Genomic DNA, 26,144 nt, shown 5'->3' on the forward strand with positions numbered 1-26,144 from the left:
ATATCTAGCAACATTGATTAATTAGTTGGTAACACAGAAACGAGCTTTCATAGATTAGATAGCCCATTGCATAAATTCGCTTGCTTGTTTGTCTTCATATATTCACTCTACTCTCAGTGAATTTCTTTTTATTTATAGTCGAATTAGTACAATGGATTCAGCTTTACGTGAACAAGTTATGATAAATCAATTCGTATTAGCGGCAGGTTGTGCCCAGGAACAAGCAAGACAGTTATTACAAGCTGCTCATTGGCAATTTGAGGTAAATTTCATAATATATGTAAACAAACAGTATCATGAAATGGCTGCTATATTTTGTTTTGCGATAGCTACAAGTATTTCTTGAGATCCGGAAGTGTTAATTAGTATAAAATGATTTACAATTTCCATAGAAGATAATATTTGTTTTCAAACAACGTAAGATTAGTAATATTAATAATATTTACTTTTCTATAGTTAAATGTGTACATAAGTAGACACTAGATAATGTATACAGGTTGCTATTTAATTTAGCACGCAATAGCTGCCAATATTTATGACAAGTGACAATTTTGTTAAATTAACTTACTTTGCATCTATTTTTCACTTATTTTCTTGATAATAGAATACATCTATGCATAAATAATTAAATATCAAGTTGTTAAATTATTGTTATTGTTATTAAGAAAATAAAAAACATAACCTTCAATACAAACAGTTGATAATAATATTGCCCTAAATTCATGTTATCTGCATGAATTTATGCCAATATTTAGATTTATTATTATTACTATACTTTTCATTCACATTTACTAAAATATAATTTATTTGAAGTTTGCTAATTATAACATGCTGTTATTATAGCTATTACTGGTTTGTGATTTTTTTAGAGTCGATCAAATAGACATTTTTCAATTGTACTGTTGTGATTTGCATTTAGTAAATGAATTAAATTTCATTTGTTCACTATTTACCCCTTATTCATAAAAATATCAAAAATATTAAAAGTATTATGTATAGTCAGAGGTATAATCTTTTTAGATGTATATGTTATCATTTAATTATTATTAATTTAACACCAATTCACAATTTCTATCAGACATTCAATCATTGACTGGAAGATATCTCTTTTATAGGATAAGTTTGCCATTGTACTCAATCTTAAGAACTCTACCCTATAATTTAAAATTTTACTGTACAAAAAACTGCCAACTCTGACAAGCTGTTAAGAGAAATGGACTGTTATTGAATTTTTCAATAATAATAATTAAAATTCAATAACATACTTATATATATAATACTACTACCATAATTGTGATTAACATTGGATTGAAAACACATTGAAAAAGGTGGGAATTGTTAACTTGGCAATTTGCTGAAGAATAAAACTGAAATTAAAATACTTTACGCTGGCAGAAATGGTCATTAAAATAAAGACCGATTGCTATTACTATGCCAAAGAAAAGAAAAAAAAAGGATCTCAAACAAATGAACCTCTCTCTATTAACTTAATAGTTAAAATACATTTAGGGGTTGTAAGTTTATGAACATATAAGGTAGTTAAAGAATATATCTACAAAAAAAATATTTGTACCACTATACATTTTACACAATGCCATGTAGTCCTAAACAGAACTTGTACTTTGAATACTAAACAACTGATAAAAATACTTAATACTTTTTTATAAATACATACATATTGTACTTAGAAAACACCAAGACTAATACCAACTCCAAGACAACTCACGAATACAAATGTTTGTATTATGAGGAGTTCAAACTTGTACATGACACTTTATATCAAACAGCTACACCACTAAGATTAGAGTTTTGAAATATTAACAGTCTATGTTAATCTGTCTTATGTTGTATTATTATTATAGAGATAAAAGCTTTGTTGGGCAGAAAAACCTGTAACACTATGACCTCTGTGATCTATTGTGTTCATCCTTTTTTAAAGTTTGATCCTAATTCCTATCATTTATAGGAATATTATGGTGTTCTTAGCAGCAATGTTTTTTTATGTCCTCAGAATATGAGGTGTATTTTCCAATATAAAAGATATTTATGCATAAAGGGACTGCAGCCACAGTAGTTTTTGGGCATTAACTTACCTGGGCCATATGGTTATATAGTGTCCAGTGAAAGCCCTTTTCAATATGCAAATATTGTTTTTACTCAAAAAAAATAATTTCTTTAAATAGTTTTTTAAAAAACCTCTAAATCAGGGCTTTCGAATCATGATACTAAGCCAGCAATTGTTTGCTACTTCTGAGCTTTCTAATATGAGATGTCTGAGCTTTAGATCATCATCATCATATCAACCTTTAACTGTCCACTGCTAAACATAAGCCTCACACTTGAAGGGTTTTGCCAATAGTTGCCATGCTTGGCAGGCATATTAGCAACCGCAGCTAGGCTTTAGAGGTGTTTTAAGAAGGATGCTACTGCCCATCCCTCGACATCCCTTTGTCGGCTCTTATGATACTCAAGAGATAGGAAGGGGTGGCCTATTCGATGCCGGGACCAAACAGCCAGCTTTAGGTACTAAACAAATAATAGGTTCAATATCAGTTACAATTTCTAAAAATCATTTAATACCTTTGAATTCATTACACTTGAAAAATCTTGTATGATTTACTTTTATAAAATATTAAAGGGTTAGGAAAATTGTCGTATTCTATAATTTTTTTTTATATACTGTAAATATTACAAAAGACTATTGATATCAAATCCTCTTTGTCTCAAAAACTTTAAAAATACTATGCTGTAGTGCTTTTTTTTAGTGGGTGGAAATGGAATGGTAACTCCGCCTGTGTTATCCACCAGTTATCCATAATAGGTGAAGATGAAGGCCGGTCAGTTAGCCCATTGTGAAGAATTGAAAAAGGATTAACCATGATAGTTTCCAGGAGGAATTGCGTGGAAGTCGACCTGATAGGGTGTATTGTTAGCAATGGACTATTAGAACCCATTACTAACAATCCCTTTCCCACCTGTAGTACACATTGTATGGTCTAATTATATGTAGAGCTTGCAAAATGTTCTAGAATCTAATGTTATATAGTAAAAGAAAACATTACCCTGATTACTTACACATTAACTTTTTATTTTTTTTATTTAACTAATCTATTAGTCTAGGCCTTCTCTAGTTATGAGAAACATAACACCTTCAGCTTCAATATCTTAAGGCGGGGGGAAAGGGATTTTTAGTAATGGAGACTGAGAATCCCATTGCTAGCAATATACCCAACCAGGTCAACCTTTTCGCGGTTCTCCTTGGAAACTGGATTATTTCCTGATGAATTCATCATGTTGGGCTAACTGGCCTGTTTTCATTCTCATCTATCACCCTTCACTGGTGCTCCACCAGCGTATCCTGTTAGCGCAGGTGGGGTTACCATACATACTATATATATTTTCACCCATAAAAAAAATACCTTAAGGCAATAATAACCATATTCCCCGAGTGTCTTACTGGAACTGTCCAGGCCACAGATACTAACTTTAGCTATTTTCAAGTTATTATAGTAAAATTTATTTAAAAATAATAATTAGTGCCACAAAATCATACCACCATCTTATATTAAAAGAAACCAGACAACAAATATATGGGGGCGCTCTCCAAAACACGTAGACCTAAGCCAATTTGCAAAAGCTTGTTTCCTAAGCTGGCACTACTGAAATTATACCTCTAGGACTTCATTATGCACATCAGTGTCTCTACACAGAACACACAGATTTTAATTTGACAACTTCCATGAACTTGTCAAATTAAAATCTATATGTGTATAACACACATATTTATTGGTACTGACACATTTTTATTTTAAACACTTTCCACTTTATTTCTATAATATGTATGCATAATTACAAAATAAGTCTTCATGTAAGGTGACTAACTTACATGAAGACTTATTGCTGCTTACTGCACTATAAAATATATAATAATGTAAATATATTAACAATCCCCAATGTCTAGTACATAGCAGTATACCAATTACCTGTTCTAGTAATGAGGCATACCATTCTCATTGTCTATTGTAATTTACAGACTGCTCTCTCAATATTTTTTCAAGAAGTCGCCATACCTGCTGGAGCTAATGGAATTGCTGCACCACATTATCGTCAGGTATTTTAATCCATATTTACCTATGCACTTAATATCCATTTTCATCTGTAGGCTTTCTTATCAAAAAACTATAATACTCCAAAATAAAATCAACCATATAAATATTAAGATGTACTATATATATATATATATATATATATATATATATATATATATATATATATATATATATATATATATATATATATATATATATATATATGTTACCACCAGTTTAAGTATGTATTATATATTGCATATTTGGCAAGTCATCTTGCATGCATACTTACAGGCTACAGAGTTCACAACGATTTTTGATAAATGTAACAAAGTAGGTAATATATTTAAATTAATACTCTTCTCTCCCTGCTTACATTGGCGTATTTAATATAATTTTCTAAGCAGGACTAAACCGCAGACATGTCTTTGCCCATAATCAAAAACTCTGTTCACATCCTGGATGAAATACGCCTATGTCGTTCACATATCCATATTTCCATATACGCAATTTATCAAAGGAACAATTGCCAGATCAACACATATTGCTGGGGGTCACATTTAAATATATGGACCACACTACTCGCAAATAGGTGAAATTTAAGTCTCAGGTGTAAGTGATAACAAATACACTCACATTTATTAGTAAAGATAATATTCAAATTTGGATGTTTATTACTTATTTACGTATAAACGTGCAAATGAATTCGGTATGTAGATAGATCGTTATCCTATATTAACATATAAAATACTCTTTATCTTGATAATTTGTTCCCATAGGACATTTTATTATTTTTTTAGATATTAGACTTGTTCTTTGTTTTTTTTTTTGCTATCTCGGTCGAAACATACATTTTTGTTTCCTATTCTGTTTACAAGTTTCACAATTTCGTACATACATTATATTTTTATTAAAAATTTTAATAGACAAAAGTTGTCATAAAACAAGACATGATTGTAGTCGAATATTTACTATAAATAAAAAAAAAACTATTTTATATTTATACAAAAAAGCGTCAATAAGTTTTTAATCTTTGTTTAGTCTTTTATATCAATAAAACTTGTGATATATTTTAATGTATTTAACATATACAAGCTGTAATCCGCTTTTTCGACTGTTTAAGTTTTGGAAAATAATTCATAACTCTAAATTTATTTTTTTTTTCTTTTGATTTCTTCAACTACAAATAGATTCTGTAACAGCATAAAGTTGTATAACTAGATTTAAAATATTTTTATAATATCAAGTAAGGATATTAGCGAGTTTGTCCGTTAACTTATAGCACCCTAACGGCTAAACCAAATACTATAAATTTTGGTGTACATGTACTATATGGGATGGAACAGTATATCCCGATCAATAAACATATCCCGGTCACGTGGATGAAGCCGCGAAAAAAAACTAGTAGTAAAATAAAAATGACAAAACGTAGGTATAAACAAAGCGTAGGTACACCTACGCTACTACAAAACTAAGCCCTTTCACTATATTGCCTGTTTTACCACAATTTATAACAACAGTTAAATGTTAACAACAGAAAATTCTACTTTCCTACTCACAAATAGAAAATTCAACAACAAAAGACTACCCAAAAAAGATAATGTTATTAAATAAATAATATTAATTTATCATTTAATTTTCGCAGCAATTGATGACACCCTGCAACACTCCGGCTACGCCACCGAATTTTCCTGATGCTCTGGCCGCGTTCTCACGGCTCTCAACGACGGGTAGCCCGAGCAACACCGCTGGTGGTGGCGTCGGGGCGAGTGCCCCGCCCGTGTCGCCACTTGCTACTCATCCGCCCCCACCACCACCACCTCATATGCAAATGAACAATTTTCCTGGCTCTCCGAACTCACAAACAAATTATACACCGCTGTCCTGCTCAACTGCGGTCAGTAAATGATTATTTATATAGATTTTATTTTTAATATGATATGACACTGAAACCTTCAAGAAAAGAGCATTTTTCTTCCTAAAAGACCAGCAATACAACTGCACTTTCTCTGATGTTGCTTGTGCCTATAGGCAGCGGTAATCACTTGCCATCAGGTGAGCCGCATACTCGTTTGCCCCCTATGTTACATAAAAAATATTATTTGATGCTCTTTTGCTGTCCTGCTACTTAAATTTATTTTTTAGTACTGTGCTTAAAATATTTCCCATTAGATCGTCATAGTCGTAGAATACTGTATATGTAATCTTTGTCAGATCCGTCAGTATTCTACGACTATGACGAGATAAGTAAAAAATAATATTTATATTTTCCCTAATAACTTTTCGATTTACAGATCTGCAGTGAACACATGCCAAGATAAATGGAAAATATTAGTTTAGGAGCATCTATAATTTATTTTTATAATGGTGCGCAAAGTGAGCTGTGGAATTGTGTATGAAAATGTATAAATATTTCACGAAACACCCCAACTCGAAGGCGAATTGCTGGACAATATTTGGGGTGCTGTAGTCAATCATGTTAAATATATTATAGATTATTATATCTATTTCTATGTATACAGCAGTTTCAAAACAAAATGCACAATATACTAAGTACATAAGTTTTTTGTTGTCAAAATTTAATTCTAAAATTTTGATATCATGAAAGCAAAAGCGCCTGTATACAAAAATAATCAAAGGGAATACTGAAACCTATTTTTTTTTTATTGTTGTCATATTTTTATGACTGAATTGAAATCAACCTACTGTATAAAAACAGGTTTGTCATATTCAATGTATATTATAATTAATATTTCTTAAAAGACAATACATAGTATTGATGCAATAATTTGTTTAATTTATATTGATTCGGAATATAAAGCCTATATCTATAATTATTAATACCCAACATCAAAAAAGAAGACTACGTACACATTTAGCGTATATATATACATACAGATTTTTCGCAAATTTCTTACCCAATTACCTTTTTTTTTAATAAATTAATGTGTTACTTTCAAAATGCATCATAGTAATTTTGTTAAAATTGTTATATTAAAAAATAAAAATAACATAGATTTGTGTTTAATTCTTTTTTATGAATGAATGAACCAGAAAGTGGTAATCGTAGTACATATAATTCTTATTCTTTGTCGCAATGCATGTAAGAAACTAAAAAGAGCTCGATGATTTTGTGAATTCTGTTTCATCTTTCGCTATATTTGTAACTATCTTTTGAAATAAAGGATTTGGAACTTCGTTGTCGAATAAAAAACAATTATAATTTTCGTCTAAAATGTTTTCACTTTGGATAGGGCTCAAAGTATTGGAATGTTTACCTTTGTTTAATATCAACTGAAACAAATTCATTTATTATAAATGGGTAATTGCCATAAATAAATATATAACTATTGGAATTAAATACTACTGTTAGATTGTAATGTAGCCCGCAATACTTTTGTTTAAAAAAATTGTACATAACTAGCTTTTTATCCTCTATTTCGTACGGCGTGGTTTTGAGTAATAAGAAAACCCATGAAATAGTCACTTCTAGATACTGTGTTGTAATAAATAAAACAAACACCAGATTTTAAATCAAAACTTCAGGAACATAACTGTGATAACTGTATCCATTTTAGTAGTTATTTTTGCGTGATGCCGGAACAATCATACAGACAGACAGTTTCTAAAAAATATTAATTTGGCCTCTATTGATCTTATTAAGGCCCCGCATATTATTTCTTAATTATCTTCGAAATACAAGCACCGTACACCATACAGCAAGTAGTTAATATCTAATTTAAATTTATTAAATATTTTTTTATATTCAATAATTATTTACCTTGTACAAATTCGGTTTTTCGTATACCAGTATAAGTAATATTGAGGTGACCGTAATCATGAGAGAAAAAATCAAATAATTTGTCGAATATTTGTAGGCATCTATTATTATTCCATACCAACAGTAAAAATTGCTCTGCATAAGTTTTATCTATTTAATATATTTATAAGTATTCTAAATTATGCTGTATTGCTCCCAGTAATATTATTGCACTGTTTAATACTGAAAATAAATTAAAATTTATCAATCTCATAAATTAAAACGTGACGACTATCTCGACTTTTATCAACTTTGACGTACATATATATTTTTCCTTTTTGTACTGATGGATCACTACAAAAAAAAGTTCGCAGATACTTATAAAATCGGTAAATACTTAACCGAGTCCATGTTTACGATTGATCTATACGTACACCCGTTTGGTTTAAGGCTATATCTAGCAGTTACGCTCGACGACCATGTGGTGAAACACGCGCACAAGCTGCAATGTCGAGTAGCCACCTAGAAAATCGAACTGCTCTACCCGCTGGGTAACATATGGATAGAGTCGGCGGAGCATTAGCCGTTCGAACTACTTTGCTACGTGCGGGAGGAGTGTGTTCTGCCAGTGGCTGTCCGGGAGACACTTGTCTTTACCCGGCTTCGAGAGGACTATCACTCTACCAAGCTTCTATTCTCTGAAAATTTTTATTTTTATACTACTTAGAATGGCAAACAAGCTGACGGCCCACCTGATGGGAAGTGGTAACCGTCACCTATAGACATGAGCAGTACCATGGACATAACAGAGTATACTGTTTCGCCAATGATACCCCCCATGCGTTGCCATTCCTGAGGACTCAAGTGTTATTCCTCCGTACCCAGTAAATTCACGCCATATCCCACCCTTCAAACGGAAACACAGCCATGCAAATACAACTGCTTCACAGTTGAAACCCAAATGGGACAGAGGTAGCCAAGCAATCGACTTTTGTACAGTCTCCCTCTGGGAAATAGCCAGTTCGGAGTATACTGTTGTAAAGCTTTATTAGTAGAACTACTCTACAAGGCAGTTGAGCGAGCGCTGCGGTAGGTATTCCGTACGCTCCGAACGTTCTACGTACGCGTGCGGCGGTACCACTTACCTCGCCGGGCAGGACGAATGAAATCTCCGTCAAGTCCAACAGTGGAGCGGAACAAAATTCGTTTACGCAACGTATAAGCTCGTGATGCTCGATGACAATAGGGAGTGTGTCGGCGGTGGCTGGACTAAGCCGGAATTGTCCCTCCAGATGTTTGGATAGGATATTTGCCCGGTCCTTGGCTTCATCTGTCCGTCTCATTAAGCAACAGATAGACTAATATATAGGGCATGTTTATTGAGAGCGCAAACAAGTTGGCAATTCTCTAGGATCCAGTCCTAATTGCTTAACATAAGCCTTCCCCATAGGGACTTTTGCTAGTAGTTGCCATAATTGGCAGGCGGATTGACAACCGCAGTTAGGTTTTAAGAGATCTGCTGCACATCCCTCTAATGTTAACTTCCCTTAGTCGCCTCTTACGACACCCACGGGGAAGGGTTCTCTATTCTATGCCGGAACATCACTTGGTTAGTTACAGATAAATTATTCACGTTGGGCTGACTGATTGCCTTCCTCCTCGCTTATTACCCCTCAATGGTGTCTCGCCATTGTATACCGATAGCGAAGGCGGAGTTACTTTTCTATTATCATCCATTAAAATGAAATACCTATCCATCATCATACTCACCTATCATCAGTGACTAATACCAGACCGATACCAATAGCACAAATAGGTGGGGTTACAATTCCATCATCACCTATTAAAAAGTCCATAGAGGAAAGTGGCACAACGGTAAACATTGTTTAGCATGAGGTTGAGAGTTCGATCTCGATTGGGACAATAAAAATACTATTTTCTAAATTATATATAATAAAATAAATTTCATAGATGACTAAAATCTAAAGCCTGCAGCTTTCAGTCAAATGATGACGTTTACAAAATAGGTATGCTTTTTTCATATTTACATGATCTAGAAGGCGGGATTATCATTCCATTATCATCCATTAAAAAAAAAAAAGTACTACAAAATGACGACACTGAAGTTTAGATTACGCGCATTGAATCACGCAATGAAATTTATACAACCTTTTTTTTTTACACAACTTAAAATGCTAAGTTATAAAATTTGTTTAAAATTGTTTGCCATTGCAAACAAGTTGACCCCCCTATGTTTTCAAAAGTGGTAATCGTCGCCTATAGACTTGAACAGTATCAAGGACATAATGGAGTATACTGTGTAACCCATCATGCCCTTGATGCGTTGCCATTCCTGTAGACTAAGGTGTCTCTGCCTCTGTACCCTATAATTAATTGCCTCATCCCACCTTTCAAATCCAAACACAAGCCTGCAAAGACCTGGTCTGTGACAAGGCTGCAAAGGCCCTCTAGACAAATGGCAAGCGAATTCTGTTGTAAATAGCAGGATGCAATAATAAAACATATATGTATTTGTGATATAAAATAATAAGTTTAGTGAAAAAAATACGAGACGTCTTATAAAAATCTGACATAGAACAAACTTAAAATAATACATTGTTCTAAAAAACCTCAGTGTCAACAGCCAGTATTAAAACTTCAACAAATTCGTCAATGGAATCGACATCGCTAGCGAGTTCGTGAGTTGGTATGAGTCACCCGGCGTTACTATCTCATATTTTCTCGTATTATTTTCTTTCTAGAAACTTATGATTCTTTTTTTTTATTATATTGTGTTAGTATACAAATTTATATGTAAAGTAGCTGTAGATGCTATTGAATTTATAAGTAAATTTTAAAAAAATTCGGCTTAATTTGGTAAAAAGTTACGTTCAATTATTATTAATTTACTTAGGTATTTGATAAGTTTTAATAATGATACTTTAATATAATGCAATTTCACATGACAGTGTATATATTTAAGTCTAAGACATGAAAGTGTCACAGGTTAATATATTTTTTAAAAAGAGTATATGATGAGATTATAACATTACTCCCCAATGATTTATATACAATGTTTGTCTGTCTGTCTCCTACAGTTTCTTAATCATAAAGTAGTCGTCTCGGAGGTCGTCTGGTACGTACACTACGACGCAATGATACGGTCGTTTCCTCGGCCGTAGAATATGCCTCTTTAGTAAGTGGTATTGATGTTAATTGTTGCCGTTCTTGTGATAACTCACAGGATGATGTTTGTATCGGTGTAATTGGAGCATTTGCTCGAGTTTGCTCTGGAGAAGGTTCCTGAATTTGTGATAGTGGGGCCTGTAATGAAGTCATATTCGCTTGTGAGTCTTGAGATGGTTCTTTAACCATTCCTCCTATTTTGGTACTTTCAGCTTCATCAATTGCTAGAGAACGTATATGATCTGCATGTCTTCGTTTTTCCACACCATCAGATGTTTGAACTAGGTACGAATAATGGCGAGTACATAATGTTACAGTAGCAGGATGCCAAGTTGATTCATTTCGCGTGCGTATATAAACTGGGTCACCACTCTTAAATTCTTTTAAAGGCTGATCTCCATGTAAGTTGTTTGAAATTTAGTGTTTTTCTTAAATCCGGGCGTAGATCGTCAAATACACAATTTAGTTGATGGCCAAACATTATTTGTGCTGGAGATTTACCTGTTGTAGAAAGTGGTGTATTACGATAACTGAACAGGAAATTTCTTAGGCGTTGTTTCAAGTTAGCTCCGTCTTTATTACTAGCTGATAACCGGGTCTTGAACGTGCAAACAAGGCATTCTGCCAATCCATTGAAGCGAGGATGGTACGGTAATAGCCGAATATGTAAGATTCCATGCTGCTTGCAATAATTTTCAAACTCATGCGACGTAAATTGTGAACCATTATCAGATACAACAATCTTGGGTAGACCGAAAGTAGTAAATATTTCATCCAGTTTAGCACATAGTTTTATTGTAGTAGTTTTAGTCATTGGTTGTACTTCAATCCATCGATTATTCGATAAAACATCAACAACTACTACCCAATACTTTCCTTCGAAAGGACCTGCAAAATCAATATGCATTCTTTCCCAATTTTTCTTTGGGATAGACCAAGAGTAAATAGGGAGTTCTGGATCATTCGGCCTGTTTTCTTGACATTTATGGCAAAGTTCAATAGTATATCTTCGTCTATGGAGGGCTACCAGACATAAAATCTAGCCAGAGCTCGCACAGCAGATATGCCTGGATGGCCGTGGTGGAGGTAGTGTAATACAGTTACAATTCTTCCGCCCCACATTATAATTTTATTCTCGATGGCAAGTTCTTCACGTTTTCGATAGTAAGGTTTTAGGTGACTATTACATTGATTCTTCCAGCCAAGTTTAATATGTTTGGATACTTCACTTAGGACGGGATCTTTTCCTGTTTCCTCTTTAATCAGTTTCTCTGAAAGTGTTAAATTAATCATTTTTATCGCTTGCAAAATCGATGGTCAGGGTTTGGCATTCTTGACAAAAAGTCTGCAAGGATATTGCGTTCTCCCTTTCGATATTTAATGTGATAATTATAACATCCAATTGCTAACACCCATCTCACCAATTTGTTCTTAAAGAAATCTGCCTAAACTTGGCAGATTTCTTTGTGGGCCTAAAAAGTAGATTAAAGGTTTGTGATCTGTAACTAATATAAAATGGACTCCTCTTAAGAACTGATAAAAATTTTTGACACCAAAATTGATGGCTAATGCTTCTCGGTCTATTACAGAGTATTTACTTTCTGTAGGTTTTAATTTCCTAGAAGCATATGCGACCGGTTGTTCAATATTGTGTTTTTGTAGAAAAGAACAGCCCCAAGTTCTTTTTCGGAAGCATCACATGCTAGATAAAGCATTCGTTTATCGTCGTAAGCTATCAGAGGTCTTGTTTTTGTTATGCACGTTTTATCTTTTCAAATTCTGTTTGTAATTCTTTTGTCCATTTCTATTTTTTTCATGAAGATGTTAACTCGTGCAAGTCTGAACAAAGTGTATGTAAGTGCGGAATGAATCGCTCGTAAAAGTTGACCATTCCTAAAAAAGATCGTAGTTCTTTAGTATTGTTTGACGCTGGAGCTTTTGCGATTGCATCAATTTTTGTTTTAGTTGGGCTGTACGCCCAACTAAAACAAAAATTGACGTGCGTCAATTATGTGTCCAAGATATTCAATTTCGGGTTGGAGAAAACTTCATTTTTTTAAGTTAACTTTGAGGCCAGATTCTAGCAGTCTCTTGAATACTGACGTCAGAGTACTTAGGTGTTCGCTATCATTTTTCCATGTTCTTTTCTTTTTTTTTTTTATAAAACTTAGAATGGCAAACAAGCTGACGGCCCATCTGATGGAAAGTGGTAACCGTCGCCTATAGACATGAGCAGTACCATGGACATAACAGAGTATACTGTTTCGCCCATAATACCTCCCATGCGTTGCCATTCCTGAGGACTCAGGTGTTATTCCTCTGTAGTTCCCAGATAAAATTCACGCCATATCCCACGTTTTATCCTTCAAACCGAAACACAGCCATGCAAACACAACTGCTTCACGGTAGAAACACGAATGGGACAGAGGTGAGGTGGATCATCGAAGTAGACGGCCGTATTCGAGATGTTGTCTAATAGTTTTTCTAAATAATGTTGAAAAATTAATGGTGCTGTTGCAATACCGAAGGGCATTCGATTGTATTGGAAATATCCTGTATGTGTTGTTATTGTAAGATACTTTTTTGATTCAGGGGCAATTTCAAATTGAAGATATGCATCCTTTAAGTCAATTTTGGAAAATTTGTCACCATTTGCAAGCTATTGTCTTAATTGGTCAATAAGTGGTACTGTATGTAGGTGTGTTATTAATGCAGGGTTGACTGTGATGCGATAATCACCGCATATACGATTTTGACCATTAAGTTTTACGACGTTAACTGTTGGAGTTGACTATTCTACTGGTGTTATGTTAGGATCCACTTTTGTGATAATCCCTTCTTGCACTAACCGATCTAGTTCCAGTTTAATGTTCTTTTTGATACTGAATTTTACGGGACGTAGTGGAAAATTTTATTTATTTATTCATTAAAAATAATTATAACATTATACCAGCAAAAGCCAAATCAATGTTATAAATCTAGTGTGCTACCATACAAAGTTATAATAAATGTATTTAACCCGACTCTAGATATTTCTGAGCTGCTTCTAATATCATTGGCAGGCTACTACTAAATATATCAATGATGTTTATAATATTTTTTAACAACCGTACTGCGTGAGTTAAGGGAGCGGTGCTGAAGTAGATTAGTTCTTACTGGCTTCTTTGCCAGTTTAATGTGAATGTCGACCTGATAGTTTTTTACCTTACCAAGTTTGTTGTTGAAAAGTGTTGCGTAATTTGTTAGGATATTTAGTAGTGTCTGTTGTTCGTTAATTGTTTCAATGGAATATACAGCTTCCGGAAATTCCATTCCAAACATTTCACTCCAGTCTAATCCAAACAGCATAGGGTCTGATGTTTTCATGACAATGACAAGAAGATTTTTTTATTTTCCCTGTATTTCCAATTATACCTCTGTTAGCCCTCTTGGTTTAAGTTTAAAATCATTATTTTCATATGCTTTCAGAGGTGGTGAACGTTTTAATTGTGGTGATCCAATTTGTTTCCAAAATTTTGTATTTATAATAGAGAATTTCGAACCTGTATCCCAATCCATTGTACAAGGTATGCCATTGATAATGGGGTCTATTCTCTTGCAGTATTTGTTCTTATTAAGGTGATAAACTCCTTGTTCACTACATTCGTCTTCTGTAGTTGACTATGATGATGATTTATTCGCGTCGTGGTAGCAAGATGAAGTGGTGTTTTGCGTCCTCTTAATGCTTTGTGTGCGGCGTGCTGTCAATAAAGAAGCAGTGGTCTTTTTTGAGTTTTCGGTTTAATACATTATTGTTCGTACGTTTATATTTATTATCTCTTATTCTTCTAACAATGTTATCAGATTCTGCTATCTCTCTGGATTGAGCGAAAGTGAATAGTTGTTGGAATGTAACTTCTATTAATTTTCCAGTCTCATCTTTCTCAAGCAGGTCAGGCCTCTGTCTGCGGTCTATCTCTAACGCTGTATGATTAAGGCCTGTTGCAAATCTATCCCGTAATTGTCTCTCTAGCAAATTGTCATATTTGCAGTCCTTACTCAGTTCCTTTAGCCTGTTTGCATAATTTGCCATTGTCTCGTTTTATTGACATGTTGCATTCCAAAAATCAGTCAGGGCTTTACTTTGTTTTTCTAGTACCATAAAGGCCAATCAATTTAATTTTAATGTCGTTATATGTCAATGTTCCAAAATGCGGTGTGAACACTACCTTAACTTCATGGAATATTTCAGGGCTAAGGCATGTGAAAAGTAACTGTCTCTTCACATTGTCCGTGTCTCCACCCCATATGTTACATTTGACTTTGAAGTAGTCTATGAAACCGTTGTTGCGAGATTGAATTGATCGCATTTACAATTTTTTAAGACTGTATTTGACGATGTTGTCAATATGCTCCAGTCTGTTGCACTCATAGTAGGGATCTGTGACGTTCCACTTACTTATATTACTGTTTGCCAAGTCCAGTATATTAGTTATTTGTGTTTGTTGGTTTTGTTGTACCTGAAGGAATTCTTCCATTAATTCTGGGTTCATTTTAAAATCTTCGTCGCCAATTTAATAAAATGCAATTTCACATGACAGTGTATATATTTAAGTCTAAGACATGAAAGTGTCACAGGTTAATATATTTTTTTTAAAAGAGTATACGATGAGATTGTAACAGATACTGTACCAACTTTATTACTCTATTAATGAATGGAAAACCCAACTTTGACGTAACAGCATTTAAAAAAAAAATAGCTTTGGAAATTAGAAAGAAATAAAAAAGACATCCATCTATACACTTCAGGAATCGAAATGTATATCAAACCCTTAATCCTTTAGAATGAGATTTAGATCCCCAAAAACTCCGCTTTTTCGTTGCTTTTTGCAGACAAACGTAAAAGGCCTCTTTACACTATCGATTAAAATAAACATTTTCAATGATAATATTCATTTTTTATACAACTTAGAATGGCAAACCAAGCTGATGACCCACCAGGTGGTTAACGTCGCCTATAGACGTGAGCAGTACCATGGACATAACAGAATATACTGTTTCGCCCATGATATCCCCCACGCGTTGCCATTTTTGAGGAGTCCGGTGTTATTACCTCTATACCCTGTAAATTCACTGCCATATCCCACCCTTCAAACGAAACACAGTCTGCTTTACGGTAGAAACACGAAAGGGACAGGTGCCCAAGCAAACGACTTTTATACAAAGTCTTCCTCTGGTAGACTCTCCCTCTTATTACATAAAAAAAGCCGGCTTTGGCCTGCTAGGCGTCCTTAGGCAAATTTTTGAAAGCACATTTTACTTAGATGTCCCTGAGCAAAATATTGGCGTTAATAATCGTATAGCGTATCGTTTAGACCTCGGCTCTCCGTTTAAACGTCAGCGCTCCCGATTAAACTCCCCCCATCCTAAGGGAGCTTTCAAATATTACGTACCGTAATTTTCGAAAATGTTTGACCTCCCCCCCCCCCTTTTTTCGAGGTTTCCACAACATTTGCTGGGACAGCTAATTATGCTATTATTTTTATTATAATATTATTATACTCATAAAAATTATTATTCTCTAAAAACACTTTTAATGCTTTGTAAATACAATACACATTTACAAAATTTCAATAAAATACTAGTTTGCTCACATGAGAAAAAGTATAACATTTACCCATATCGAAAAAAATGAACTCAGTAGGACGAAAAAATCAACGTGTATCGTTTCACTTAATATTTGTAAAATGTGACAGAGTAGATTAAAATAACATAAAAGTAAAATCATCTACTAATTTAATTATAAATCTGAGAAAACTGAAATCATCATAGCACATATTTTATCTTTTTATTAAACATATAAATGAACATTCAATTCAACCATTTATAATATTATTATGAAATTCTCCATCATATTTACAAAACTTCAAATAAATTCTTCCACAATTACTGATTACATTAAGTAATATGATTTGTACGAATGTAATCAACAATAATCATGTTTAACAATTGTGACAATATTTTTCTAGATATTAATATGAAATATTAATAGATAATAAAGTTATTTTAAATTTGTTTCTAACCTAAGCAATAAACTGATAAATCTTATGAGATAGGGTTACTGTTTAAAAAAATGTTCCAATAGCAAATAAAATTATTAACATAACAGTTTGAAAACCGAATTGGTGCAACTCGTATTCATAAAGGAACACTCTTGTACATTTTATCCATCATAGTAGAACACATAGAATAGAATTTGACAACACACACATATTCACGCAAGTACTATACAGCTGACAATTATTCCTTTATATATATAAAAAATTATGTCCTCTACAGACCATTGAACATTGGACCACTTCTTGTTCTACAATAATATAGACTTCCTAAATAAATATAATTTAAGCCATTGACATCATCTTTATGTGTATATAGACCAAAGTTACCAAATAACTTGCAAAATCATCAATTATTACATTATAAGGAGGATTGATTGCTTGTTAAGAACAAGAGCGTGTTTACTATACAGCTGACACTGAAAAATTATGTCCTCTACAGATAAAATTACCCCATCTACCAGACAATGTCAATGGACAAAATTTCCCTTAGTTTGACTCATCTGCCCAGATTTTTAAGTCTTGTCCTACATTTATAATAAAACCCCTAAAATTGGCTAATTGACAGTTTTCAGAAAAGTATTTCAACATTTACACATTTTATACCTCTCGCAAGTATCTTTTTCTGTAAAACACATTGTTTAATAGAAAAAAAAAGATATTATCTTTATTAGGTATACCATGTGAAAACAGTGAATAACAGTGACATTTTGAGCTGTAATGTCACATTTATGAGTGTTTATAACTTTTACTGAAGTGTATCAACATCAAAATTATATAGAATTTTTAAAAACAATTGAACACTTTTTAATGTTTCAGAATGACTTTTAAAAAAAATCTCTGCTAGCAAACTAACATATCAAATATGCAGTATAATTATTATAAAACTGTCACTAAAAAATTTGATTTTAATGGCAAAAAAGTTTCTGAAATATTCCAAAGTGTTATATATTGTTCTTGAGGGTACTTAGAAATGACTAGTCTGGTTTTATGTCAGGTGATATAATCAGGTGGTATAAATATATAGATAATCATTTCCACCCTCCACTAAATGAAATTGTAGAATCTTTTAAATTCCACAATTGAAATCAGGAAGAAGGGGAGAAAGTTCGAGATTATATTGCTAATTTGAGAAAATTATCAATTCACTGTAGCTTTAAAGATGTTGGACGCACTTTGCGTGATCGTTAGTGGGATTCAAGACAAAGATCTTCAAAGAAAAATGTTACAGCAGTCTAGTTTAACATTTAAATGGGCTTGCAATATGGCATTGTCCCATGAATCAGCTAATAGTGATGCTAGTTTAATAGTTATACCAGGAACTAGCAAATCTAATATAGATTTAGAAGAACCGATGAATGTTAATAAATTTTCATACAGAAAGAGTGAAAGGTTGTCTTATAAATCTCAAGGTAAGCTTGAATGCTTTCGATGTGGTAAACAGCATGGAGGAGAGTGTGGATTTAGGTGGTCAAAATGTAATTTTTGTGGGAAAACGGGTCATATTGAGATTATTTGAGTAAAACTAAAAATAATGGCAGCACGTTGAAGTCAAATTGCAATAGCCTGTTCGCAGATTCTATAAATAATATTGGATAAATAAAAATATCATCCTTTTTAATAAACATTGTTATTAACAATATGGAAATTGAAATGGAAATAGATTCAAGATGTGCATTTAAATAAGTGATAGATAAGTGAACCGACAGCCAGACTAATATGGAAAGGAAATTTACCTAGTATGAAAAAAAACATGATCTTGCATTGAAAATATGGACAAAGAGCCCCTTACATATTCTAGGTAAAGTGATAGTACCTATAGAATACAAGGGTAGTAATAAGAATTTAAAAGAAACATTTAATTATAGTGAAGGGACACGGACCGAGTTTAATGGGAAGAAATTGGTTTGATGATTTTAATATCCAATTGCTAGGAATAAATAACATAAAGATAGATGTTGCAGATAGTACTAAAATAATTGAAAAATATAGAGACGTATTTAAAGAAGGCTTGGGTAATTATAGAGGACCAGTGGTGAACATAACACCATGGGAATGGGCCACCCCGAAATTTCTTAAATGCAGATCTATTCCATTCGCCATAAGAGAAAGGGTTTATAGTGAGATTGACAGGCTAGTTACTGAGGATGTTTTAGAACCTGTAGCATACGCAGAATGGGCAACTCCGATTGTGCCAGACCTCAAACCAAATGGTGGTGTAAGACTCTGCGGTGACTATAGATCAACAGTCAATACGGTAACTGATACAGATACATACCCTCTACCAACGTTGGATGAAGCTTTTACACAGTTGCAAGGGTAGTAATATTTACAAAAATTGATTAGGAGATAGCATACACACAAGTAAAGGTAGATGAACCTACATCTCAGATACTTACGCTCAATACACCAAAAGGGTTATACAAAGTAAAGAGACTACCCTTTGGAATCAAAGCATGCCCAGGTATTTTTCAGCGACTAATGTCTTCCTTATTAGCGCATATCCCTGGGGTGGCTGTATTCCTTGATGATATAATAGTGAGTGGGTTGAATATAAAGAAACACAACACTCGATTAATCGAGTGTTGTGTTGCTCCTCCTAAAAAAACTAACGTCGTGCTAAAAAAAACTTCAAGAAGCAGGTTTAAAAGTAAACAAAAATAAATGCAAGTTTGCAGTAAATAAACTTCTTAGGATTTGTAATAGATGAGGTTGGTATTCATCCATATGAAGAAAAAATCCAGGCAATCAAGGAATTTTCGGCTCCTGGTGATATAAAAGAGTTACAGGCATTCCTGGGACTTTTCAATTTCTATGACCGATTTTTACCACATAAAGCGACAGTAGCGAATCCTTTATATAATTTATTGCATAAAGATAAAAAATGGCAGAGAAATACAATACATCAAACAGCATTTGAGAAATTACGAAACGTGTTAACAAGCGAAGACACATTGGTACATTATGATTTAAAGAAAAAAATAATACTCTCATGTGATGCTTCTCAATACGGACTAGGAGCTGTGATAGAACATGAAATGGAGGATGGCAGTGTAAGACCTGTCATGTTCGCGTCTAAGACCATGAATGCCCATGAAAGCAATTATGTTCAAGTAGATAAGGAGGCAACAGCAATAGTCTTTGAATTAAAAAAATTCCATCAATTTGTGAGTGGCAGAAAAATTATTATAAAAACAGACCAAAAAAAGATTTGAGATTGATTGATTTGATTTGATTTCAGATTTTGCCTTTGTTGGGATTGTTTGATCCAAAACGCCCAATTCCAAATATAATTTCACCTAGAATGTTTCCTATTTCATAATCCTATTGAATTCCTATGACTATACAATAGAATATGTGAAAGGAAATAAATTAGGAAATGCGGATGCTTTGAGCAGATGGTCATCTCAAAATACTGAAAAAGTAGAAGAGGAATTTTCAGGGGTATTACTTTTAGAAGAAACACCACTAGAATTAGAGTTTACAGCTGATGAAGTTGCTAAGCTAACATTATAAGATCCAAAACTGAGTAAAATTTTATACTGGATAAAGAATGGCTGGCAAAATAAAGTCAAAAGCAAATTTAAAATATATTGGCAAAAAAAAAGGAAATGTCAACGTTTAGAAATTGCATTCTGTGGGGAAGTAGAGTGGTGCTACCTCAAAAAATGTGGGCCAAGGTATAAGAGTAATTAGATAAAACTCATGACAGAATTGTAATTACTAAATCAATGGCTAGAAGTTACTTCTGGTGGCCAGCTATTGACAGATTGAAGAAGTAATAAAAAAATGTGATATTTGTGCGAAAAATAGAAGTATGCCAACAAAAGTTACACATCACTGGATAAGACCGAATAAAGCTTGGTCTAGATTACATATAGATTATGCTGGACCCTTTCAGGGAAAAACTTTTCTTATTTTAATTGATTCCTTTTCAAAGTGGCCAGAAGTAAAAATAGTTTCGGATATGAGTAGTACAACACTAATCAAAATAGTGAGAGAAATATTTGCTGAGCAAGGATTGCCAGATACAATTGTAAGTGATAATGGAAGACATTTTGTAGCAGAAGAGTTCCAAAATTACTGCAAGAGCAATGGTATTAGACATGTATTAGTAGCTCCATACCATCCAGCATCAAATGGTCAAGGTGAACAGACAGTACAGACAATAAAAAAATAAATTGAGGAAACTATCAAATGAACCATGGTCATTGAGACTGCCAAAGATTTTATATGGTTTGCGAACAACACCAAACAGCATAAATAATAAAACACCAGCAGAACTACTAAACAACAGACATTTCCGTACTAAATTCGACTACCTGAATCCACTTTTATCTAAAGATAAACCACAGTTACAAGAATTAGAAAATAATGAAAATACTAAAGTAAGAAATTTTGAAGTGGGACAAACAGTTTATATAAAAAATTATAGAGGAGAACCCCATTGGCTAAAAGGAGTAGTTGAGAAAAAAATTGGAGTTTGTAGATATGTAATAAAATGGAATGGAAAACTTTTAAAAAGGCATATCAATCAGATGCATAGCTTTGGGGGGGGGGGGGAACGAAACAGTTATAATGTAATATTATTCAACCTAAAAATAGTCAACAAAGAAAAGATGATGAAGATGAGGATAATGATGTGTTAGTACCATCACCATCTAAATGGACTGATATAATTGATGTGTCAGGACCACAACATATAGAGATATATCAGAGTCCACAAGAGAAGAATGCTAGACCAAAAGTTAATAAAAGAGATATGTCTGAATTACCGGCAAAATCGATCAACAAAAGGATTGCCAGTAATACCGATGAAGATGAAAATTTTAGTGGTAAGGAACTAGAAATTTCCCAGCAGTCATCTGTAGAGAGAGACACTGATAGTGAAAATGTTTAGAACAGTTATAAGAAATATAGACTAGTAGTGTAATACTAATAATGTAATAGGTAGTGATAAGTTTTAGTGTTATGTGTAAGAAAAAGAAAATAGAAACCATCTTGGGGGAGAGGCATGTCATATATTGTTCTTGAGGGTACTTAGAAATAACTAGTCTGGTTTTATGTCAGGTAAGTGAATATGTGTGCTCTGACAAATTCAACATTCCCGCCAGGGAATGTTAAATTTGTTGTAACAGCCATGTTACACATTACAAAGCAAAATATGAAGTAGGTGCAGTTTTAATGGCAGATTCTTATGCAACATATTCCATCATTAACATTACAGTTTGCTAGCAAAGCATTTTTTTAATGATCTATCCAAAACACTTTATTATGAACCTTTTTTTTATGACACTGCAATTTTATCAGTGATGCGATAAGATTTCCTTGTCAGGAAGAATGGTGAATGATAGTTTAACATTAAAGGAACATATTATAATTTTATATTATTTTGGGATAGAAATTTTTCTAGGACATACACTAAAGGAGAAAAGACCAAAGATTCATATTCATAGAGAAAAGATATTTAATGTTAACAGGGTGACAAATATTTTTGGGGAGAGTATCATACAGAGAAAATGATATATTGGGGCATTCAAGATTCTTAATGATGTCAAAATTACAAATTACAACACTAAGCATTTTTGAAAGAAAAGTTTAAAAATATAAAATGTGACATCACATTCAATTCAATCATGACTACCGACTTTTGTTTCTATAATCTATACAAAATAAAAAATTAAATGTATTAAAACATTTATATTTATCTTAATAAAAAATATTATTGTATATGTTTACATTTAAGCTAGGATATCAAATATATTTAATACTAGGCATACATGGCATTGCCCATATGAATCATTAAGTATATAAAGTATCCTTCCTATGTGCAAGTTAGGATATAACTTGTGTACCAAAATTTCATACAAATCCATTTAGTTCTTTTTGTGAAAAATCATCCATCCATCCTTACAAACTTTCACATTTCTAATATTAAAATAGGATTTTATTGTTGCAACTGTCAAATACCCAATTGCATGCCACAGTACATTTATTTTATGCAAATACCTACATGACTTATAAAAAGGGAAATTTTGTAGAGTTAAAATGTGTATTGTCTATGTAAACTTCAAATGTAGTAAGAACTTTATTAAAATAATATATTTAGATACTGTAAGTCCATATTATTCACTACTTACTTGATAAGTTTGCTGTTCGTAAATTGTGGAAGAAATCATGAACATTGGACCACTTCTTGTTCTAGAATAACATAGGCTTTTTAAATATACATCATTTCTGCCATTGATGACATCTTTTTAGGTATATGGACCAAAGTTTCAAAATAACTTGCTAGTTCATCAATTGTTACATCACAAGGAGGATTGAGTGCTTGTTGAGAGCAAGTACCCGTTTGGTTATTTTCTACTACTGATTTTCTAATCTGTCTAGCATGTATCAAATCATTCTTCCACCATTTTGCTTGATTATTATGTTCTGTAACTGCCATCTCTCTATCCTTTTTGGTATTTGATGATATTCGCAGCTGATTACAATTATCAACAAGTGCACATAAATTTAAAATATCTACATTTAAATATTCAGCAGAAGCTGAAGTGTTTTTATTAATTTTTGGATGCTCCTCTTGCTGATTACCTGCAGTATTTGACTTGAGTAACTTTAACACAGGATCCTTAAGTATCTTATTATTCTTTTTTTTGTGTATTGCTGGATTTAAATATTTCTTTTGCCAAGTACATGAACAGTTATTTTGTGTTGTTTGTCTAGAAATTCTTTTCTGCTGTAACTGATTTATAAAAGGATTCTCATCAGTAGTTGTGATATTAAGCTTTATAGGCTCTATTTCTAATTTTCCCATTTCAACTCGTAGCAATATGTCTTCTTTAGCCATTCTTAATGTACTCTAAAAGTTAAATAAAACATTGTTGAGATTTTAATAGTCTGACAAATTTGATTGGAAAATGATATGATTTTAGCCACATAGTAATTTAGACTTTTATAACTAGAACTTTTATAACTTAAAGATGCATAGGTTACTACAAGTAAAATTAGAATTTAGGAATAATTCAATAATTACAGACATTAACTTATACACATTTCTATTGATTACAACAGACAATTTTTGCCACTATAGAATATTATATATATTTAATATAACAGAAGTAATCTAAAATTTTAAAAACAAAATATGATAATAAATATCTACAGACTATTCTAGTATACACAAACTAATTATACCATAACCATACATATACATATAAATACAAAACACTACTGATTTAATTGAAAAAATAGTGAAATAATAAGTGTAACACAAACACTACATCCAGAAACTTCTGTCATCCTTACTAGGTTATTTATATGCAAGTTTTGCAATTTCGAAAAACTTTGGTTAAATATACTAACAACTGAGTAGTTAAATCTACAACAATTAATGTATATATTAACTACTTAGTAAGTTGCTAAAAATATTATTTTTAAGAAAAAGTAGTCATACACTGTCTTTGTATTGAATCTATGTATAATAAGGATTTTTGTATTGAAATCATTTTCTACAGAACTTGTATACAATTTTAAATAAAAGCAACACGGCAAATAAATAGAATGTAAATGTTATTTGTTACAAATTATCACGTAAATAAATAATAGTAATGATGCTAAGATAGTATCGTGATTATCAAAATTTACCATATGTTGACACAGTTCTTCTTGCACAAATTCCAGGTACGTTTTAGATTCTTAATAACTAAAATGTAAACAATTTCACTACATATATGAAAAATGATGAAAAAACCACGCAAAATAAAAATGTAAATATAATGCGTCATGCGTCATTTCAAAAATGATTTTTTTTTTTTTAATCAAACAATATATGGGTTAAGATTAAGAAAAGAATTTACATAGCCATCAGAGTACTTTGTCTATGTCCAATCACCTAGATTACCAAAATCATAAGTTTTTGATATTTAGCAAACTCGCAAACATTTTACAAACGATTGCTAATTATCTAAAAATATTAATATTTAGTAGCTAAATTGTGTCCTAATCACTAAAAGAATTTTTATTTGACAAAACAGCGCCTTTAACGATCAAGTGGCAAAGTGACAGGTACATGTGTAGTAACAACTCGTACTACATATACGATACGATAATTCGTAATAACAGATATAGATACTTAAAGGTATCTAGTACCTATATCTAATCTAAATACAGAATCACACACTGAACAAAACATAATAAAAACTACGTATCTGCCAAAATTTTATGTCATCTGCTACGTGACATTTACAGTTGGCAACGATAATCGATTGTACTAAACTTCAACTGAACAGGTGTTCACTTGAAGTTTAAAACCTAAACTGTAAAAAAATTACTTCTTAAAAGAGTAAAGTAAAATTAAAGTTACCATTTCAAATTTACAGAAAAGCTTAAACAAACACTGTTCTGATATAAAAGACTAAACATTATTACATCATAAGTCCTTTAACATCGCTGTACATAAATCGTTGAATAGGATATTACAAAAACTCTTAAAAAAAAGATTTAACATTGATCACAAAAATCACCTAATAATAAATAAATTCACCTACCTGTTTTAAATATTTCCTAATAAAATCTAAGTCTGAGTGAAGGTTTCAAAATTGATAATAAAGTAAAATATAGGTAGTCAACTAATTAAAACCATTATGATACTGAATTTATCAATAATTATTGCATATTAGTATTTACCTACGACTTTGTTTATGTAACAGGAATATGTTGATTATCCAAAACAAAAAGTATTTCTCACTATTCCAAATAAACATTGTATATCAAATTTTAAAATATAAATTTAAGAAAAAATGTTTCACAAATTAATGTGAAACATTCACATTTGCCAACTTTTTCTTATATTTATAAGAAACCTGGGCCCAGTCAATGTACATTGTACATAAAACAGCATCCTATATCTTTGCTTTATCTTCTGGTACAAAGTAAATTTTGAATTTAACACTTGCAACTCAAAATCAAATACGATGACACACCATCAAATTAAGAAATTGTTATTAATGAGAT

The 26,144-nt window shown here is 32.3% G+C and overlaps 3 protein-coding genes and 1 pseudogene across 5 annotated transcripts; 1 reads left to right on the forward strand and 3 right to left on the reverse strand.

The window, feature by feature from the left end:
- Positions 1–48: 48 nt before the first annotated feature.
- On the forward strand, positions 49–6,876 carry LOC113521327 (UBA-like domain-containing protein 1). The gene is made up of 4 exons (XM_026906841.3): positions 49–262; positions 4,034–4,111; positions 5,734–5,985; positions 6,383–6,876. The coding sequence occupies exons 1-4, from the start codon at positions 152–154 to the stop codon at positions 6,407–6,409; spliced, it is 468 nt and encodes a 155-aa protein (XP_026762642.1). The 5' UTR covers positions 49–151; the 3' UTR covers positions 6,410–6,876.
- A 3,078-nt stretch (positions 6,877–9,954) lies between these two features.
- LOC113521506 (uncharacterized) lies at positions 9,955–25,113 on the reverse strand. Of its 3 annotated transcripts, none has more exons than XR_004224117.2 (3): positions 24,777–25,113; positions 23,270–23,991; positions 9,955–12,305 (listed from the first exon to the last, which is right to left on the reverse strand). XR_004224117.2 is itself a non-coding variant. In XM_026907046.3 (2 exons), the coding sequence occupies exons 1-2, from the start codon at positions 24,777–24,779 to the stop codon at positions 23,350–23,352; spliced, it is 645 nt and encodes a 214-aa protein (XP_026762847.1). In that variant the 5' UTR covers positions 24,780–25,112; the 3' UTR covers positions 18,740–23,349. The 3 variants fall into 3 exon arrangements, 1 of the variants encoding a protein (XP_026762847.1); XR_008253298.1 differs by lacking the exon at positions 9,955–12,305 and adding an exon at positions 15,420–15,533; XM_026907046.3 differs by lacking the exon at positions 9,955–12,305 and having other exon boundaries at positions 18,740–23,991; positions 24,777–25,112.
- Positions 10,951–11,941, reverse strand: LOC113521505 (uncharacterized protein K02A2.6-like). Its single transcript, XM_052899043.1, has 2 exons — positions 11,536–11,941; positions 10,951–11,315 (listed from the first exon to the last, which is right to left on the reverse strand). Exons 1-2 carry the CDS (start codon positions 11,939–11,941, stop codon positions 10,951–10,953), a joined length of 771 nt encoding a protein of 256 aa, XP_052755003.1.
- LOC128201598 (uncharacterized protein K02A2.6-like) lies at positions 12,058–14,629 on the reverse strand (annotated as a pseudogene).
- Positions 25,114–26,144: the final 1,031 nt, after the last annotated feature.

Source organism: Galleria mellonella, unplaced genomic scaffold, assembly GCF_026898425.1.
Source record: "Galleria mellonella isolate WM207_F2 unplaced genomic scaffold, CSIRO_AGI_GalMel_v1 utg55, whole genome shotgun sequence".
Lineage (NCBI taxonomy): Eukaryota > Metazoa > Arthropoda > Insecta > Lepidoptera > Pyralidae > Galleria > Galleria mellonella.

What these genes read in the sequence shown, in the direction of transcription:
- LOC113521327 (XM_026906841.3), top strand. Translation starts at nt 152, where the DNA reads ATGGATTCAGCTTTACGTGAACAAGTTATGATAAATCAATTCGTATTA. An exon ending in CTGCACCACATTATCGTCAG is followed by an intron (nt 4,112 to 5,733) that starts GTATTTTAATCC and finishes TAATTTTCGCAG; the next exon opens with CAATTGATGACACCCTGCAA. An exon ending in CGCTGTCCTGCTCAACTGCG is followed by an intron (nt 5,986 to 6,382) that starts GTCAGTAAATGA and finishes TTCGATTTACAG; the next exon opens with ATCTGCAGTGAACACATGCC.
- LOC113521505 (XM_052899043.1), bottom strand. Translation starts at nt 11,941, where the DNA reads ATGCATATTGATTTTGCAGGTCCTTTCGAAGGAAAGTATTGGGTAGTA. An exon ending in TACACCACTTTCTACAACAG is followed by an intron (nt 11,316 to 11,535) that starts GTAAATCTCCAG and finishes ATTCGTACCTAG; the next exon opens with TTCAAACATCTGATGGTGTG.